Genomic DNA, 17921 nt, shown 5'->3' with positions numbered 1-17921 from the left:
GTCAGCAACACTCGATTTTTAAAACACATCCGAAATTTAAAAACATAAGTACATGTTTTATTATAGCGCAATTGACTATTTAAAGAGTAAAAATTTTCTGAAATAGAATGGTGTTTCCTAATAAATAGTGGTTTGCTGACGAAATCGGATACCGTATTTTAAGCTATGATTGAAATGGATGTATACACGGTATAATTTTTTCATTTTGTATTTAATTGACACTTTAAGAAAACCGATTTTGGTTTCTTCATCTATTTGTAAGTATTGTATAACATGAGAGAGAGAGAGAGAGAATTTTTATTTTACCGTCTACTCTACAAAACTAATCTTTGCAAATCAAATGTATACTGTTTAAAATATGACAAAATATTGCCGACTCGTTGCCGTAGTTTAGGCTATTCACTGCCGATAAACGAACCCAGTCTACTCGTGAAAACCTTGAACGCCAGGAGGGAAAAATAAGGCTTTTATATATACTGTACTAAACAAAAATAATGCTTTAATATACAGTACCATCATTAACACTACCATTACAATTATCGTAAGGTTGGAGAAAGATAAAGATTGCCGAGAACGTAACCACAATTCTGTTTACATTTTGTTTTGGACTTGCAGTTAACAGTTGATTTCATTGTTGATGTGGAATTTTATCCTTAAATAGGCTATTCATTATGAAATTATGTTAATAAGATGTAATGTTAATATTGTTTTGTAACATTTATTATAAATCACCATATTTAGGGCTACCAATATACTTAGAAAGACAATAGATTTGATACATTTTATAGTGCTTAACTCGCAGACTTTGAACAGCTTCGCAGATACAGAAAATTTATTTTAGAAAAATAGGGATCGCAGAAAAGGGGGGTATTTTTGTAGCAAATTACATGGCAATGTAACCTAGGAAAAAAACTACTGTTTCTTATAGAAAAAATTACGATCTCTTCAAAAACGACACTCGTTTCCGTCGCAAATGAATAGTTTCAGAAATATATATACATCTATATCGTACGATAATGGGGGACCCCCAGTGAGAACTCGGGGTTTTGGGTGGGGAAAACATACTGGGGAAACGAAATATAATTGTTTTTTTTGGGCTCAAGCCATGGCGTCCTGATGGAAGGTTCCTTTTTGGTAGCTTCCTTGGGTATATAACTACTAAGATATTCCCAGAGAATTTAACCACAGGTTATCACAGAATTCTAACTTCTGGAGCGAGTATCCTAAAGGTTTCCCTTTAAGACATCGTATATCAACAGGGGACGCATGTATTAACGCGCCACATAGCTATCTGCACCTCATACAGAGTTAACACTTCGATATGGAGGGACAGAGAATAGCTGGGGAGCTGTTCCACAGCTAATCCCTTCCGTGGCTACTTTTGGTACTCGAGACGTAAACAAACGGGCGCCACCGCTAGATGACGCCACGTCCGTCCTCATCCTTTGTACAGTAGCTCAACTTACTTACACGGATTTTCCCTGTGCTAACTTTATCGTCTTGCATCTTTATCATGTCGCTACCTTCAGCCTCGCCTTCTTCTGGAAAGTTGAGTACAAGGTTCCAGTATTGTTTAGTTAAGCTCTGACCGTAAAGTAAATATTACTTTTCGAGATAATTGTTGTTTTGTGGCAGAGCTGTGCCTCTACCGGACCCGCCATTTTATGGCATCGTTGTTGTTCTGCATGCCTTATTTAGTAAGCCACAACAACGCTTCCGGCCTTATTTACTAATAGATAATATTAGTTTATTTAGTCTTCATAGCTAGGAACTTTTATATCGTGTTTTGACGCTATTTTACCGGTCATCGATTGACCCCATTCCAGTTGGCTACTATAGCCCCCAGGCCAGAGCGCCTATATTAGTGTTCATGCATGATTTTATCAGTGATCCTAAGCTTACTTATGAAGATAGTGGCATTATTTTACAATACTATTGACTGTGATGCAAGTGTTTTCGCCTTCAGGGACCATATAGGGGATAGGTTAGTTAGTGTGCCTTCCTAACCTAACCTACATGTAGGACCCCTATATGCTTCCTTCATCCCCCTGCCCTTGGGCATTCCCTCTGTGTAGCCTTGCTCCCCCTACCACGTAAGGGGATCAAGCTCTTATCAGAGTATGTTATCGCCTCTCTGTCCTCCCTAAGGGAATGAACCCCCCTTAGGGTTGCGCCTGAGAGTGAGGAACGGCTAGTCTTTCCTCTATTGCTAGGACTAAGTCTACGACTTTCCTGCGATAGCGATATGTCTTCTATCCTTCCTAGTTCAGGACGTACATCCCTGCTCTAGGTTAGGTTTTGGAAGGGTCATTCTGTTCCTTGCTGAAACTGTACCCATGCACCGTTTCAGTCAGGCTGCCTTACCTTAGGTTAGGGAGTGTCCTCCCTTCCTTAGTGGCCGCTCTGGTACAGAACCCCTTCCATGGAAGACTCTTCTCTTCTCCCCTCCCCACCTATCTCTTGTATAGCCTAGCCTATACTTAGGTTAGTCTATACCCATCTGTCCCCTGTCCTACAACTCCTCCTTAGGGTGGAGTGATAGGGCTACCTTGAGCTTCTGTGTACAGTCCGCTCTGGTACATTTACCCTTCATAGTGTCCTTTGGGGTTAGCCACTGGATGTGTTCTGTATGCAGGGGTCTACCCCCCCCCCTTTGGATGTCCCCTAGCCCTCCCTTGGGCTACCCTAGCTCCCGGTCCTCTGCGGCCCCTGCTTCTGGGTGATAGAGCCAGCCTCTATCATGGGTACACCCTCTCAGGGGGGATGTCTAGGAGTCCATGGCTGGACCCCTTACATCCCTCCCTCTGTCTCTTTCACTATCTGGGTGCTGGTCCCTTGCCGCCTCCACTGTCGGCGATACCCACCTCCTACCTTGGTGACTCACCCCATACCCCCATGGCCGCCAGTCCTCCGATGGCTCTCCCCCTTCCTCATAGCTTGGCCGTCCGCCCGCCGGCCGGCCCCCGGAGTGCCGGCATCCGCTGCCGGCAGTCCGGTTCTGCTATAACCATCCTTGTTCCTGTCACCAATCCGGCAACCTCTGGCTGCCGGAGCCGCCGCTCCCCGCCGGCGTGCCGCCGCTCCCCGCCGGCGTGCCGCCGCTCCCCGCCGGCGTGCCGCCGCTCCCCGCCGGCGTGCCGCCACCCTGGTATTACTCTTGACTTCTATATTGTCTTCCTTAATGCCAGAAACTCTGCTGGAGCGGCCTCCGGCGTGCCGGAGATCTGCCGGAGCCTTCTGGAGGCGTCAAGGCGACTTGCACCCCCTTCTACTAGCTATCATCTGATGTTGATAACCCTACATCGCAACCAGATGGTTTGATTGCATAATGGATAGGTATTGCCTTACCGTTCCATTAGTAACCATGCTGTCTTCTTGCATATCACAGACTTCCAGCATGTTGCGTGTTTCTTAGCACGGCCGGTTACCGGAAACCGTTACCCTATGGAATCTTCTACGTTCCCTATCCTTGGGTCTGAGTGGCCTCAGTCCCAGTTCTATATCCTTGGCAATCCCCACTAGAAATTCCCACTGCCTACACGGCATGCTATGTGGAATTCTGCCCTGTGTCCTCGGTCACAACAAATTGCCTACGGATAAGGTTACGGTAACCAGCCGGGCGGGTTACACGGAGGATGTGTCTATCTCCTTCTTTTCCGCCCACTCTCTGAACGTCACAGTATTTCTACCACTGAATATTAGGTTAAAGATTAATCACTTAATACTTAACCTTAAAATAGAAGTCATCCTTATGACTCCCCCATACTCATGTCCTCTTTCTCTTACAGGAGGAGTACGTGAAGTACGACCATGGCTTCTGTGGAGTGAAGCGCCCGCACTTTTATGGGCACACGGCGTGAGTCGTGTAGGACTCACGCCCCTTGTGCAAACAAAAAAGGTGATCTGAAGTTCTGGGACCCACTGAACTGTACGGTCTACCAGGAACGCCTGGTCGAGGCGTTCAATAACCCTCCCTCAGCGGAGGTTAGGGACGCTTCTCGAGAGAAGCTACGCAAATGGGTGCGTGGCTTCCAGAAGAACGCCACTGGACCGTACCTTGCCACCGAAGACTTGAGGGCCTTACTGTTCCCAAAGGCATCCCCAGACTCTGTGGTCCCCAAGGATCAGATCCCCACCGTCTAGATCACGGTGGAACCCGATGTTGTCATGGCTCAGTCCATGCACGAGTGTCGCCTGGATACCGACAACGCGGAATGTATGTCGGAAGTGTCGGAGACAACGGAGAAGAACCTCATGGCCGAAGAATTGGACTATGAGTAGGACCAAGTGGATTACGCTGGGTCGGAGCAAGAGGTCGCTCCGCCTTCCACCACCACCCCAACTCCTACACCGACGGAAGTATCACTCCCGTCTACCTCCGCCACCCCGGACCCCATCCCAACCAACGCCCAGGAGATGTTTCGGACGCTCGAAGCCTTCATGTACAAGAAACTCCGTGAGACACACGAATACATCAGGACCATGGGAAGTTCCAAGGAGCTGAAAAGGAATTCGGTTAAGGACCTCCCTGCATGCTCGCACGCCAACCCCTGGAGGTATGCCGAGCATATGCCGATCGCAACGGGCAGGATCTTCATCAGTGAGAAGGTCGGCTCGGTTTTCCTGGAAGAAGTGGAATTCTTCCCAAGTTTTGAGGCTTACCCGGACTGTTACGTCCGGCTTCGATCCAAACCTGCCTCTAAAGAAGAGACCGAACCTAAGGAGGTGATAGTGTTCGATCTTCCGAAGGCCCAGGCTATGATGGCCAACACCCTTATAAGTAGGGGTTTTACCTGCTCAAGGCTTCCGGCATTGAGCAAGAAGCACCCTACCTACGTCGCACCTGATGATGCGATCCTCCCCTTCGTGGAAAAGGCCTTCGCAGCGGTACACAGGGCAGTGGAAGAAGGGAAACCTTTCCCTGCACTGGAGGAGTGCAGACCCTTCTCCCTGGTCACTCCCCCTGATGCTCGACACTGGAAGGATGTCCAACATACCTTCGTGGTGGGAAAACTAGATCCTGACGTTGCTGGACGTCAATTTAACGGAGACCTCCCGAAACTTAATGACCACCTCCTTCGTCGGGAACAAGATACGAAAGAAAGACTTGCCGCATCCATGTCCCTCCAGGTCCAGCTTGACGTCATGGCCGGTGACACTAGAGTCCCCGACCACTACATGGTGCTCGCCAAGACGCATCTGGCGACTGTAGTCAAGGACTTACACAGCTTCATGAAGGCTCGGAGAGCCTGTCGTGAATTCGTGTTCTCAAGTGCCACAGTGAGACACGAACCCCGGAGGCTGATTTCCTCCAACATCTGGGGTAAGCACCTCTTTCCCTCTGGTCTAGTGAAAGAGATTACCGACAAGGCCGCCACGGAGAACAGGAACCTTCTTCACAAGTGAGGCATGTCGAAGAAAAGGAAATACTCTCAGGACGACGGCCCTCAACCTGAGAGGAGACCCTCCAAGCCGAAACCCCAACAACGTCAACAGAGACGGCAGTTTCCGGGACCCGCTACTCCCCAAGTGGCTGCTCAGCCACAACAGACCTTTCAGCTGGTCACCCAACCGGTCTTGCCCCAATCACCGGTTTTCACCCCTGCCTTTGAGTAACAGACGACTACCTTTCGTCCCAAAGGTTGAGGCTCAAGCAGAGGTGCAGGCAAGAGATGCATCTCGCCGTCCCTCCAGAGGCAGAGGAGGAAAGGGAGCTAGCGGCCGAGGTACACCCTCGGGACACCAGAAGCAATGAAGTGCTTTCGGTGGGAGGAAGACTCCGCCAATTCCAGGATCGTCGGACCTTCGATCCCTGGGCACACAGCATCGTCGACAAGGGTCTATGCTGGAGTTGGACTCAACCACCCCCAACCTTCCAGCAATTCTTCCAACAATCACCCCCCCTTCTGGAAGAATATGTCCTAGATCTCTTGAACAAGAAGGTGATTAGGAGGGTAAAGTCAACCAGGTTCCAAGGGAGACTGTTTTGCGTCCCCAAGAAGGACTCAGACAAGCTCAGAGTCATTCTAGACTTATCCCCCCTCAACAAGTTCATAGCGAACAACAAGTTCAAGATGCTGACTCTTCATCAGATAAGGACCCCTCTGCCTCAGGGTTCCTACACGGTCTCCATAGACCTGGCGGATGCCTATTGGTACATTCCAATGAACCACCACGCTTCCTCCTACCTAGGATTTCGACTCCAAAAGGAAAAGCTACGCCTTCAGGGCCATGCCCTTCGGCCTCAACGTGGCCCCTCGGATCTTCACAAAGCTGGCAGATGCCATTGTTCAACAGCTGCGCCTCCGAGACGTCCAGGTGATGGCCTACCTCGACGACTGGCTAGCTTGGGCTCCATCGCCCGAGGATTGTTTAAAATCCTGCAACAAAGTCACCCAGTTCCTAGAACACCTGGGATTCAAGATAAACGCGAAGAAATCTCGCCTCTCTCCAGCTCAAAGGTTCCAATGTCTAAGAACCCAGTGGAACCTTCAGTCACACCGCCTTTCCATCCCCCAGAAGAAAAGGAAGGAAATAGCAGGGTCTGTCAAGCGACTGCTGAAATCCAACCGGATCTCAAGACGTCAGCAGGAACGAGTTCTAGGCTCTCTACAGTTCGCCTCAGTGACAAACCCAGTGCTACGTGCACAGCTAAAGGATGCCGCGGGAGTCTGGAGACGTTCCGCATCCATCGCTCGAAGAGACCTCAAGAGACGGCTCCCAAACAGACTTCGGCTGCTCCTCAAGCCGTGGTCGGAAGCAAAGGCCCTGAAAAGGTCCATTCCTCTTTAACACCCACCTCCATCACTCAACATCCACACGGATGCTTCGCTGGAGGGTTGGGGAGGTCACTCCCACCAAAAATAGGCTCAAGGCACATGGTCTCCCCTATTCAAGACGTTTCACATCAACATCTTGGAGGCCATGGCGGTCCTTCTAATGCTGAAGAAACTCTCCCCGCCTCCCTCGATCCATATTCGTCTATCCCTAGACAACTTGGTGGTAGTTTGATGTCTCAATCGCCAAGGCTCAAGATCGCCCCAGATAATCAGGTGCTTCTGACAATCTTCCGTCTGGCAGAGAAGAAGAAATGGCACCTGTCTGCAGTTCACCTACAAGGATCCCGCAACGTGACGGCGGACGCTCTATCCCGGACAAGTCCGATAGAGTCGGAATGGTCTCTAGACGCAAGATCATTCTCCTTCATCTCTCACCAAGTCCCAGAACTTCAGACCGATCTCTTCGCAACGAGCGACAATAATCAACTTCCTCGATATGTAGCCCCATCCGAGGACCCCAAGGCAGAGGCAGTGGACGCCATGTCAATGGAATGGAACAGATGGTCCAAGATCTACCTGTTCCCTCCCACCAACCTTCTGCTGAAAGTCCTCTCCAAGCTGAGAACTTTCAAAGGGACAGCGGCCCTAGTGGCTCCCAAGTGGCCCCGGAGCAATTGGTACCCCCTGGTCCTAGAGCTGCAGCCCACGCTGATCCCTCTCCCGGGCCCAGTACTCTCCCAGCAAGTACAGAAGTCGACTGTCTTCGCTTCATCATCGAAAATCAAGGACCTTCATCTCATGATTTTCTCTCCCTAGCCGCGAAGAAAAGGTTTGGGATCTTGAAGAAAAGTCTAGACTTCCTTGAGGAATACAAGACCGAATCCCCACGACGGCAATACGAATCATCCTGGAGAAAATGGGTCTCATTCGTCAAGGCAAAAATCCTACGGAAATCACCATTGATTTTTGCATGTCCTTTATTCACCTTCACGGACAGGGCTTGGCAGCCAACACGATTTCTACTTGCAAATCGGCCTTGACTAGACCACTAATGTATGCCTCCAACTTGGACAATGATTCGTGCCCTCTCAAGGATCTGACTCAGAAAGTTATCTTTCTCTTTGCTCTTGCTTCAGGAGCCCGAGTCAGCGGAATAGTGGCATTATCAAGGGACGAGGGCCACATCCTGTTTACAGATTCAGGTGACCTTACCCTCTTCCCGGATCCGACGTTTCTCGCCAAAAACGAATTACCCACCAAAAGATGGGGCCCTTGGAGAATATGCCCCCTGAAAGAAGATGCCTCTCTATGTCCAGTAGAGAGCCTCAAGGTGTATCTTCATAGAACTTCGGACTTTGGTGGAGGCCAACTCTTAAAAGGAGAAACTTCGGACAGCGACCTGTCACTGTAACAACTAAGAGCGAAAATCACCTACTTCATTCGCAGAGCGGATCCTGACAGTTCACCCGCCGGTCACGATCCTAGAAAAGTTGCATCGTCTCTGAATTTCTTTCAGAGTATGGATTTCGAAAGTCTTAAGAGTTTCACAGGCTGGAAATCCTCGCGTGTTTTCTTCAAACATTATGCGAAACAAGTGCACGAAGTCAAACATTTGTGGTAGCCGCAGGTAGTGTTATGAAACCTGCACCTAACTCTGCATAGAACAGTGAGTTACTTGGGACTCTAACTCCTCGGGTGCCTATGTTGACCCTCGCGTGATACGTAGTGTTTTAAAAATCACTTAGTGCTTTTTCATAGACTGTTCTTCTCCCAGGTGAAATGTCATAGTCGTCACATGAGTGCCGCATGCCTAGAGCATGATGTGTTTTATTTTAATAGACTGACGTTCCTTTGGAACGAGTGTCTACTAATAGTTTGAAATTCCATTTCAGATTCAAGAGCAAGTCTTTCATGACTATGTACATTATAATTTATTGTAAATAACTTTTACAATTTTATTGCATTTCCTTAACATGTTCTGCAATGGTGAAATAAAATTCCTATTTTATTACTTGTGCGTCTCAATCCGCTCCTACTTATACTATGAAATACATGACTGTCATAGTTTTATTATCCCCTTCCTCTTATGTCGATGAAGATGACTAAGGGTTCAACCCTTATCATATACTCACTTCTGCAATGTAATATTCCTACTCGAATACTTACTTACATCATACCTTAGAGACCAGACGACTCTATTCACATACAGTGCCTAACCACCACTTGTCTGCCTTTGTGAATATTCCTATATGAATGCCAATCATTCAGTCTTGTCTCCGAGTTCTTCATGTTCTCCCAGCAAGGTGAGTAGCCCTTCGATGACCACTTTGATCTTCGGCATGGTCCGTTGGGACTTCGCTGCCAGGGGGGGGCAGGAAGTTTCTTCCCATCGGTTCTCTTATTGAGGTTACTATGCTTATCCTGTCAAAGCCCTAGGCACTTCCACTACAAGGGGAAAATCTACCACGATACATTGATTCTCTGGTACTCTTCCATCAGGACGCCATGGCTTGAGCCCAAAAAACGGATTTTGAGCGAAGCGAAAAATCTATTTTTGGGTGAGATAGCCATGGCGTCCTGATGGACCCTCCCTGCTACTTCGTTCAGTTTGTCAGGTCCCACCCTGCGCTGCTGTATCATGGTGATCGGCAAGCAACTGACTTCAGGATGAGGACGGACGTGGCGTCATCTAGCGGTGGCGCCCGTTTGTTTACTTCTCGAGTACCAAAAGTAGCCACGGAAGGGATTAGCTGTGGAACAGCTCCCCAGCTATTCTCTGTCCCTCCATATCGAAGTGTTAACTCTGTATGAGGTGCAGATAGCTATGTGGCGCGTTAATACATGCGTCCCCTGTTGATATACGATGTCTTAAAGGGAAACCTTTAGGATACTCGCTCCAGAAGTTAGAATTCTGTGATAACCTGTGGTTAAATTCTCTGGGAATATCTTAGTAGTTATATACCCAAGGAAGCTACCAAAAAGGAACCTTCCATCAGGACGCCATGGCTATCTCACCCAAAAATAGATTTTTCGCTTCGCTCAGAATCCGTTGTATAGTAAATAACGTGAATTAAGCGAATTTGATGTTCATTTCAATCGGAAACAAACAGATCACCCAATTCGGATAACTTTGAGATGCACGGTGTCACTTCTCTTACGAACGAACGATAACATTAGCAATGTTACCAATAATACACAGTGTTACCAACGTTGACGTATGGTACACAGAGTTACCAACGGCACGTTGATATTACTAAAGATAGTAATGATAGATATTTCCATATATTAAATAATTTCTCCATATAAGTTTTACTCAATATATAAAAAGTACAAAAAGGGCACAGAACCTAACAAACCCACCTAACCTAGCCTAGTAGTATGACAGGTCACAAAATAACATTTGATCTACATCGGACGTTGTCAGCACTGGTTACTGTATTTTTTCATGACACAATCTTTGTAACGGCGCCTCCAAAGTTTATTTTCCTCCGGTTATTATAATTTCAAGAAGGTAATGTATAGAGAAGAAAAGGCTTGTTTTACGTTTATATATCGATTCCCCAGTATGTTTTCCCCACCCAAAACCCCGAGCTCCCACTGGGGGTCCCCCATTATTGGAGGATATAGATGTATATATATTTCTGAAACTATTAATTTGCGACGGGAACGAGTGTCATTTTCGAAGAGAGCGTAATTTTTTCTATTAGAAACAGTAGTTTTTTTCCTAGGTTACATTGCCATGTAATTCACTACAATGAAACCAAAAGGGGAATCGTATAATTCGAACACGCATAATTCGGGACCCTACTGTATATATATATATATATATATATATATATATATATATATATATATATATATATATATATATATATATTGTATACATCAACAAATGTGGCAATTACTAGTTCTCTGCAGGACAAAGGCCTCAGACGTCAATTAATGTATGGAGTTTGGACAGTTTTTATCACCACACTTGCCACTCACAGCAAACCAACTTATTTTAGGCATTCCTGACTAATACAGTTTTGCTGATCATGGGGATATGCAAACCTTTTTACCATGGTATGATATCCCCACTCAGAAATTATATACTGTATATATATATATATATATATATATATATATATATATATATATATATATATATATATATGTATGTATGTATATATATTCAGCTAGGCTCCACAAGGCACTAGAAGAGTTGAAAGGCCCAGGCCTACATGGCTGAGGACTATGAAGCGTAAAGAAGATGATGATTGGAGAAGTATTGAATTAAAAGCTCAAGATAGAGACGACTGGCGAAATCTAACTGAGGCCCTTTACGTCCACAGGCGTAGGAGGAGATGATGATGATGAATACCTTGGGTGAAGAAGAATTGTTTGATAATCTCAGTGTTGCCAGGTGCATCAGGATATAGGAGAATATGTAAAGAATAGGCCAGACTATCCAGTATGTAGAGGGAAAAGGAAAATGAACTGTAACCAGAGAGAAGGATCCAATGTAATTCTGTCTGGCCAGTCAAACTCAGTCAAAGGACCCATAACTTTCTAGTGGTAGTATCCTGGCCAACCTACTACCTATCTTGGGGCCATTTGGTGCCAGGAAAGTAGGGACTGCCTTAGGTCATAGTTTGATCAAGTTAGACCCGTATTGTTGTGATTCTCTTACATCTTGTTATGCACGAATGATGACATGCAATTATGCAATTGTCCTTTTTCCTTATATCGTCATATTCTTATCACTGGTATCAATGAATTGATGGAATGCCAGTAGGCCTAATCATGACTTAAACACAAATATTTTTTTAATCTAATTTATCATATATTTGCGTTATTTATTTCAAATCTTGAGTATTAATTTCTGGTTTTACATACAACTGTATCAAGAGCTATTTAATTGAGAATCATTACATAATTATGAAAGGAAAAATTATCTGCATAAATATGGTGATTTCAGCTTGGATACACTTTCCAGTAAAATCACTATAAAATAATAAGTTTAACTATTTATTGTGAAAATGATAATGATAGTAATAATAATAATCTTTGATACAACATTGCTTATTCAGCATAATAGGAAAATATATTCATGAAAGCATAGTTTTCTGATAGATGTGTAAGGTGGTTACCTTTATAAAAGCGAGAATGAAATAAAACAAAAGCACGTACTGTAATTTTTATAGCATGAAGTACAACAACCGAGAAACATTATCTTTATTAAAATAGATAAAATATTCAGCATTATAAGAAAATATCTTCATGAAAGCATAGTTTTATCATAGATTTATAAGGTAGTTACCTTTATAAAAGTGAGAACGATATAAAACAAAAGCACGTATTGTAATTTTTATAGTATGAAGTACAATAACCGAGACACATTATTGTTTATTAAAATAGATAAAATATTCAGCATTATAAGAAAATATATTCATGAAAGCATAGTTTTACCATAGATTTATGAGGTAGTTACCTTTATAAAAGCGAGAATAATATAAAGCAAAAGCATGTATTGTAATTTTTATAGTATAAAGTACAATAACCGAGAAACATTATTTTTATTAAAATAAATAAATTATACAAAATTTAGTGTCGAACGCCCACAATATAAGTCAGCGTAGCAGACGTTTTTCTGTCAGGTGAGACGAAGGGATTAGGGTTACATCGACGACCCAGGTAACCTCGACTGTCATCGGGTTTTCTCAATCAAGACATCACAAAATGCTCGCCATAATTATTTTCGATCAGCTGAACGATGTCGTGTACCTTCGCTGCGACCACAAATTCGTTCGCCATGTACGAACAATGGCAGCTGGGCAAGGACTATTGCAAGATGCAGAACTCGACCCAGAGGAGGTTTGTGTATTATGTGGTAGTGATTTTACGTTATGTAAGTAGACAGCCTAAGGAGAAATTCTTATTAATTATATATTTTTTTGATAGAAGGTAATGGTAGCTATATGTAATATTGGTTAGTCACTATTTACCTAGGTAAAGCTTCCATGGGCTAGGCAAGGTTGTTTACATCTTGGCTGTGGTAAGCAAGAAGTACCTTGGACTATTCCCTAAATGATGAATATGATTGGTTTGGACAGTGTAAGCTAACAAGATGGTAATCTAAGGGGGTTGGCAGGGGTGCATAGCCCCCATTAGTTGAATAGGTAAGGATATGGCTCCTAGGTTAGGTTAGGTTAAGAACTTTAGGTTAAGTGTTCGGTAAAGTTTTACTGTATAGAACAGAGTCTAGAGAGTAAACATGAATGAACCAAAATGGGAAACTTGTCCAGAGCAAGTATTTATGTGAAATCTGGGCGTGACAAGGTAATAACAAAATGTATAAAAGTAATACAGTATAGAAAGATAAAATGGAGTGTATGATAAATAATATTTGATGGGAATATAAAAGGAGGTGATTTTATGGTTTCATTGTAGTGTATTACAGGGCAATGTAACCTAGGAAAACAACTACTTTTTCTTATAGAAAGAATTACGCTCTCTTCGAAAATGACACTCGTTCCCGTCGCAAATTAATAGTTTCAGAAATATATATACATCTATATCCTCCAATAATGGGGGACCCCCAGTGGGAACTCGGGGTTTTGGGTGGGGAAAACATACTGGGGAATCTATATATAAACGTATAACAAGCCTTTTCTTCTCTATACATTACCTTCTTGAAATTATAATAACCGGAGGAAAATACAAAACAGTATATCTGGATAAACTTTGGAGGCGCCGTTACAAAGATTGTGTCATGAAAAAATACATTAACCAGTGCTGCCAACGTCCGATGTAGATCAAATGTTATTTTGTGACCTGTCATACTACTAGGCTAGGTTAGGTGGGTTTGTTAGGTTCTGTGCCCTTTTTGTACTTTTTATATAAAATAAAACTTATATGGAGAAATTATTTAAAATACATATGGAAATATCTATCATTACTATCTTTAGTAATGTCAGCGTGCCGTTGGTAACTCTGTGTAGCATACGTCAACGTTGGTAACACTGTGTATTATTGGTAACGTTGCTAATGTTATCGTTCGTTCGTAAGAGAAGTGACACCGTGCAACTCAAAGTTATCCGAATTGGTTGATCTGTTTGTTTCCGATTGAAATGAACATCAAATTCGGCTAATTCACGTTATTTACTATAGGAAAACTTTTATATATCGTTTCCCCAGTATGTTTTCCCCACCCAAAACCCCGAGTTCCCACTGGGGGTCCCCCATTATCGTAGGATATAGATGTATATATATTTCTGAAACTATTCATTTGCGACGGAAACGAGTGTCATTTTTGAAGAGAGCGTAATTTTTTCTATAAGAAACAGTAGTTTTTTTCCTAGGTTACATTGCCCTGTAATTCACTACAAAAATACCGATTTTATAAGATATCGGATAATAAAAAGTGTAATTCTTTGGTCAAACGAAATATGTATACGTGGGTATTACATAAAAGGAATTGTATAGTTGTACTAAAGCAAGTAAAATACTTGAATAAACCGGGTGAAGTAGAATACTTGAATGTGGCAGGTGAAATGATGTAGGGGGAAAATGGGGAGGGGTTATAAGAGAAGAAGTAATCCTATTGGTGGAGGCGTAGTTTATACGCCGGTGGAAGAAGTTCATGCTCAGAAGATCGAAAACTGCTATGTACAAACAAACGAACGAGAGCGTCTACAACCGACCCGTAGAATGTCAACAAATAAATGAAAAATATACCATTAGTATAGGATATAGATAATTAGCATATTTTTTCATCGGTTTATTATACATCCAAGAAGGTAATGAATAGAGAAGAAAAGGCTTGTTTTACCATTATACTGTATACCTTTTCCCCAGTATGTTTTCCCCACCCAAAACTGCGAGTTCCCACTGGGGTCCCTCATGATCGGTGGCTATAGATATATATTTCCGAAACTATTCATTTGCGACAGGAACGAGTGTCATTTTCGAAGGAAGCGGGCCTTTTTCTATACAAAAAAGTAGTTTTTTTCCCTAGGTTACATTACCCTGTAATACAGTACAATAATACCAAGTGTTCTTGTGTCTGTTTCCCATGTAAAATGTAGTTTTACTGTCTATCCCAACGAACTACAAAGGCTGGAGTGTATAATTATTGATAAGTGGGTAATATATGTGAAGCAGTTTGTTTATAGGATGTTTTCACAGTTCTTCGCTTATGGAAAGTTTTCGCCGTTTAAAATAGGGGAAAATGACTTCACCAGATCTGGAACACCATTGAAATTGTTGAGGCAATTAACGACAAAGGGTGAGCATAGGCGAGTGCCCCCATCCCCACTTGCATGTCAAAGACTCCTCACTTTTGTTTTTGGCCGCAACAAGCACAGATTTACTATTGCGTTCTATCTAAGGCTCTTTGATTTTTCTCTTGCTGTTTAGTTTTAATGGTTAGCAGTGTGGGTTCGTATTAATAATGGAACGAAGTGAGAATGCATGTGTTAGACCAGCATCAGTTTTTGACTAAACTGGCATTAGATCTAAACTTCTGAGGAACATAATTGTTTATTCACTTTTTACATACTTTTAGTTAAGGCCTCTCGTTAGGAAGTGGGCATTTTCATTGATGAGTGGGAAAGATAAGTCTTCTTCATCATTATTATGGGAAGCCCATAAATTGATGGAAAGACTTTAGCACTTTGACCGCCAATGACGAGCTACCTAAGGATGGCCTGGCCTTCATTTGTGTTAGATCTTAAGCTAGGCAGGATCAGGGAATGATAGTTAGCCTGGTTTCGTATCTTTATTGCAACTCACAGCGGAAGGAAATACAGATAGCCCGTGACGTGGACTATGGCGTCACTTATGTGGGCGGCGCTCAGGCGCTACAAGCAGCCTTATCTTTACACATCTTACATCTCCCTCCCAAAATATTATGAGGGTAATATTTTCAAAACTTATAAATGACAATATCAAAAGCAAATAGGACAAACGAAATGCTCAACACTCTTAAAGAAAAACATCAGATATGTATGGTAAATCATAATCGTAATAATTAATGATAACGTTAGGATGACTGAAAAGGAGAGAGAGAGAGAGAGAGAGAGAGAGAGAGAGAGAGAGAGAGAGAGAGAGAGAGAGAGAGAGCATTAACATAACCCCAAGCGAAACAATAATTACATCAGTATTGCAAGATGTTCCCCACAATTGAGTTGTGAATGCGACATCAACATAAAATCTCATACAGAATATAATTTTTATGAATAGAACTTACCTGGCAGTAATATATACATAGCTAATTATCTCTATTTCGGCAGAATTTTTCTAAACTAGGCAACCGCCTTGTGGTGGTTGGGTGGTAACACCCGTTAAAGGGTGGTAGGAGGAATCATTCCCGTTTTCTGTTCTTCAGTTCATCTCTGGCGGCCGGATCGACAACACGTTGGTCCGTCATTAAGAGTTTTTCTTCGCTTTCCCTGCTCGGTGTACCAGTCTGCTTTTTTGGTGAAGTACTCTGATTTGGGGTTTTGGCGATCGTTGTATTTTGTTTTCTCTTAGCTTTTTGCTGTTTTTCATTATGAGTGAAAAGAGTCATTACCGTATCTGTGCGAATGAGGAATGTAAGGTGAGACTACCGAAAATGGCGGTAGACCCTCACACCGTTTGTTCTAATTGTAGGGGTTTTGTTTGTGCCCTTGATAATAGGTGCGGGGAATGTAAGGTTTTGGATGAGAAAGATTGGTTAATTATGAAGCGCTATGTGCGTAAGCTTGAGCTCGATAGAGTTAGGAGAGCTTCTAGGTCTAAGTCTAAGTCTGTTAGTGGTAAGGAAGACGAACTTAGCGTAGATTTATCTATTGATCCTATTATTGATTCCTCTTTGGAAGTTGATCCTTCCCTTGAGGTAGTAACTCCTGCACCTCCTACAGGTTCCGTATCTACGGATGACCCTCGGTACGCTAGCCTGGCGGCCGAGTTGAAGGCCATTAAAGAACAACTGGAGGCCTTTAAAGGTAAGGAAAGTGAAAGTGCTTGTGTTAGTGCAGTGGAGGTGGCGACTGACCGAATCTGTCATACCCCTAGGCCTAGACCTCTACCAAGCTCCCAGGACCAAGGGAGAAGGTACGTCGATGACCGAAAGGGGGTGAGAGGTACGTACCCTCGGTCAGCCGTCGCCTCAGACAGTCCTGTTGTCGATTCCCAGGCTGCTCTTGACCGTCACGGGAAAGACGGGTCGGATGTGTTGTTTTCTTCTCCGAATTCGTCCAGACGTAAATGGAAGTTTGAAGCTTCAAGACCTACTAAGAGGAGATGGAACCGCGACGAACGGTCTCGTTCTTTCTCTCCCGGTTCTAGCAGTTATGAACCTTGTCCGTTGGAGGATGATTTCGACTCCGTGCCTGTGAAAAGGGTGAAGCCTACTGCCGAAGATCCTCCCCCTTCTACGAGTGTTATTCGTCAGCCCCCCCCTTCGGGGCCTAAAGACCCAGCTGATGTTGCTAAATCCTTTATGTCTGTCATGCAGGAACAACTTTTGACTTTAGTGCAAGCCTTTAGCCGCCCTCACACCCAGTCTGACAGACGTAAAGACGACTCGTTACCGATTAAGAAGTCTGCTTCTAAGAGAGAACGGAGTTCTTCTTTAAAGAAAACTTCTCCCTCTCTACGCCAGGATGAGGAATGTGTGCTTTCGCCAGGCGATACTTCTTCGCGATACCAGGGCGATACGTTTTCTCGTTCTCGATACCGGGACGATACCTTATCGAACGATGCTGCTTCTCGTTCTCGATGCCAAGACGATACCGCCTCCCGTTCACGTTACCAGCACGATACCTCCTCTCGTTCACTTCGCCACGACGATACCTCCTCTCGTTCGCTTCGCCACGACGATACCTCCTCTCGTTCACGACGATACCGACCCTAGTTCTCGACTCCACGACGATACCGCCTCTCGTTCACGACGCCACGACGATACCGCCTCTCATTCTCGCCGCCACGACGATACCGCCTCTCGCTCTCGACGTCAGAACGACTCTGCCTCTCGTTCTTGGTCTCAGGGCGATACCACCCTGCCTCTTCGGGACGATACTGCCTCTCGTCCCAAGGATTCTTCTAGCGCGGGACTCCAGGATGCAACCCGTCTTTTGCAGGATGATGCCTTTGATTTGCCCTTGTCGGGTTCTA

At 44.1% G+C, this 17921-nt stretch overlaps 1 protein-coding gene across 1 annotated transcript in view; it reads left to right on the top strand.

Annotated features, from left to right (window-relative positions):
- Nucleotides 1-12401: 12401 nt before the first annotated feature.
- The window catches only part of HPS1 (Hermansky-Pudlak syndrome 1 protein), a 67525-nt gene continuing 62005 nt past the window's right edge, over nucleotides 12402-17921 (top strand). The window contains exon 1 of the mRNA XM_068394965.1: nucleotides 12402-12635. Coding sequence (XP_068251066.1) covers nucleotides 12501-12635 — 135 coding nt within the window. The 5' untranslated portion in view covers nucleotides 12402-12500. The remainder of the gene's footprint in view (nucleotides 12636-17921) is intronic.

The sequence above is a fragment of the Palaemon carinicauda genome, chromosome 20 (assembly GCF_036898095.1).
Source record: "Palaemon carinicauda isolate YSFRI2023 chromosome 20, ASM3689809v2, whole genome shotgun sequence".
Classification (NCBI taxonomy): Eukaryota; Metazoa; Arthropoda; class Malacostraca; order Decapoda; family Palaemonidae; genus Palaemon; species Palaemon carinicauda.
This window is presented reverse-complemented; position numbering and strand designations above follow the sequence as displayed.